This window comes from Calypte anna, chromosome 13, assembly GCF_003957555.1.
Source record: "Calypte anna isolate BGI_N300 chromosome 13, bCalAnn1_v1.p, whole genome shotgun sequence".
In the NCBI taxonomy this organism is placed as follows: domain Eukaryota; kingdom Metazoa; phylum Chordata; class Aves; order Apodiformes; family Trochilidae; genus Calypte; species Calypte anna.
Genome location: NC_044259.1, coordinates 7551444 through 7553932, shown reverse-complemented (window position 1 = coordinate 7553932; position 2489 = coordinate 7551444). Strand labels below are relative to the sequence as shown.

Below are 2489 nucleotides of genomic sequence, written 5' to 3'. Positions count from 1 at the left end.
GAGCCGCCGGTGCCCGGAGGGAGCTCCCCTCAGCACCACCCAACTCCCACCCTTCCCCTCGTCCCTACCCCCTGCCCCTCCTCTCCCCAGCACCCAACCCCCCCCCCCACCCAAGAAAACCACGCCGATCCAATTTTCTCACCGATTCTGTGCCTCCGGTGCTCCTCGCAGGGACGAGTGCCAAGGGCTCGTTCCGAGGGCTCCTCCCGGTGGGGCCGGACCCTCCGCTCCCCCGACGGCGATGGTTGACCGCCCCTCCCCGGGCGGGCGCCTGAGCCCCAGGCCTCCCCACGGCGCTCGCAGCCCCCCCGAAGGCAATGATTGACCCCCTCCCGCCTCGAGGCGATCGCGGATCCTTCGACGGCGGCACCGAAGCCCTCACCGCCCTCCTGCCCGTTCCCCAGGCGGCTCCCTCTCCCCTTCCCCTCAGGCGGCCGCACTCCCCCTCACACAGTGTTCCGACCCTTCCCGACCACCGCCCGATGCCTGCTCCCCCCTGGACAGAGCAGGGCAGGAAAGGAGCTGAACAGGGAACACACGGCTGGAAAAAGCACTTTATTGGGTACAAGCAGCACCAAATAGCTGGCAAAAGAGCAGCCCCGGGTGGCTGAAGAGCTGAGGGAGTCTTAGGGGTGATTTTAGAGAGGCCTTGGAGCTTCCTCTCCTTGCAGAGGGGCTCTCCTTGGCATGATGCTTGGCCAGGCAACATTGTCCCAGAGGACTGGGCAAGCTCAGGAAGCAAGAGCAAGCTGGTTAGATGCTCATGCATGGCTGCAGGGATTAGCTCTGCAGCCTCAGAAGATGCAGGTGCAGCCCACAGCGATGGTCTCCATGACCATCTGGTACTTCTTGTGACATGTTTTCCTGGAGGCCTTGTGCCCAACCTCACCTGTCAGGGGGCAGAGCAGCCGGCGGACAGGCAGCCCGCTGTAGATGGGAATGCTGGCCATGGTGCGGTCCTCCTGCAGTGTGAAAGGGTTGATGCACCCCGTGCAGAGGCAGCGAGCTTCAGGGATGTCTGCTGGGATGCGTGTTGCATCATGGTTTATGCTGCAGAAGAGGGAAAGAGAGACAAGTCTGGGGACATGGGAAGATGGAGGTGATACGGGCGTTGTGCTGAACCCTCCCACCCTGAAGCCAGCAGATCCTGGAGTTGTGGCTGCCACAGCATTTGGTGGCACAGAGCCACCGTGCATATCCCTGAGGTCCCTGTCCCAAGCTCACCTGTAGGCCCAGGGGGACATGCTCCGCCGGTTGGACCTCCAGAGCCTCAGATTGACCTGGCACTTGGTGTCTCCTGGCTCGGAGCTGTTCCTCAGCTGCTGCACCATGTCCTGGATGCTGTGCCTGTAGTCTGCCATGGACGTGTAGGGGTTGTCGGGGGCCCAGGCCAGGGTAGGGGTGGCCATGGGGGGCCGCACCAGGCCCCTTCTCCGGCCCTTCGCTGCCTTGCTTTGGTCCTTTGCTTCAGGGACCAGGACCATGGCAAAGGTGAAGATGCAAAAGAGAAGCTGAGGAGGAAGGAGGAGGCTGTGTGGCTGTCCAGGGCACTGGGCTGGTGTACAAGCGTAGTTTTCTCACCTCCCATGGGTCACTGGGATGTGCAGGACCACATTAACTTGGGGGTGGCACATGCAACCCTTAAAGGGCAACAGTGGCTTGTGGGCAGGACCCATGGAAGCACATGAGGGCAGTTTACAGGGGTGGCTTGGCGTGCAGCCATGGTGAGCCCCTACCCAGGCCCCGTCTTATGGCTGCAAAGCCCCTTGCCCTGGTTGCAGCATTTTCCAAAATGCCTGAGCTGTGCCCCGTCCCCTATCCACCCCAAGGCAGCTGGGAGGGATGGGTACACCCTCAGGTCAGGGTGTACCTCGGCAGCCTCTGGTTTAAAAGGAGCTTTAGAGATGAGACAGTCAAGAATGAGATCTTTATCCAAATCCTCCTCTCCCTCCCTCTGTGCTCCGGGGACGGTGAGAGAGAAAGAAAGATGCTTTTTCCTTCTCCCTCCGGCCTCACAGGGCTGAGCTCCCGTGTGCTGACACCCGGCAGGCTGCCCAGCAGTGAACAAAGTTGCTTTCTGTAGTCCTGTTCCCTGCTATTTGTGTCCCTGCAGCTGGCCACAGGCAGCCCCCCACCCTGCCTACTGTCCTGCAGCCCTTCCCAGGGGTGTGCAGTGTCCCGGGGCAGAGACCACTCAGCTGGGGCAGTTTTCCCCCTCCAGTGCTGGACTGTCCAGTGGGATGGTCACAGCTTTGCTTCCCGAGCCTGTTGCATCCTTACCGTGCCAGTTATGGGAGTAATGGGCCTGGCAGGCCACAGCATGCAACTCCAAAGTAAACAAGCCCAGGTAGCTACACGTAATCAAGCCTGCAAATAATTAAATTAAAGAAGGAAAACAAGGAGCGAGCCCTGAGCCACCGTGCAGTCACCTACCAGGTTTGGAGCCCTCTCCATTGCCGTGGAGGGGCTGCTGTCTGCTGTCCTGCAGT

At 60.9% G+C, this 2489-nt stretch overlaps 1 protein-coding gene across 1 annotated transcript; it reads right to left on the bottom strand.

Annotated features, from left to right (window-relative positions):
- Positions 1-740: 740 nt before the first annotated feature.
- On the bottom strand, positions 741-1484 carry IL17B (interleukin 17B). Its single transcript, XM_030459215.1, has 2 exons — positions 1225-1484; positions 741-1050 (listed from the first exon to the last, which is right to left on the bottom strand). Exons 1-2 carry the CDS (start codon positions 1482-1484, stop codon positions 795-797), a joined length of 516 nt encoding a protein of 171 aa, XP_030315075.1. The 3' UTR covers positions 741-794.
- Between the last annotated feature and the right edge of the window lie 1005 nt (positions 1485-2489).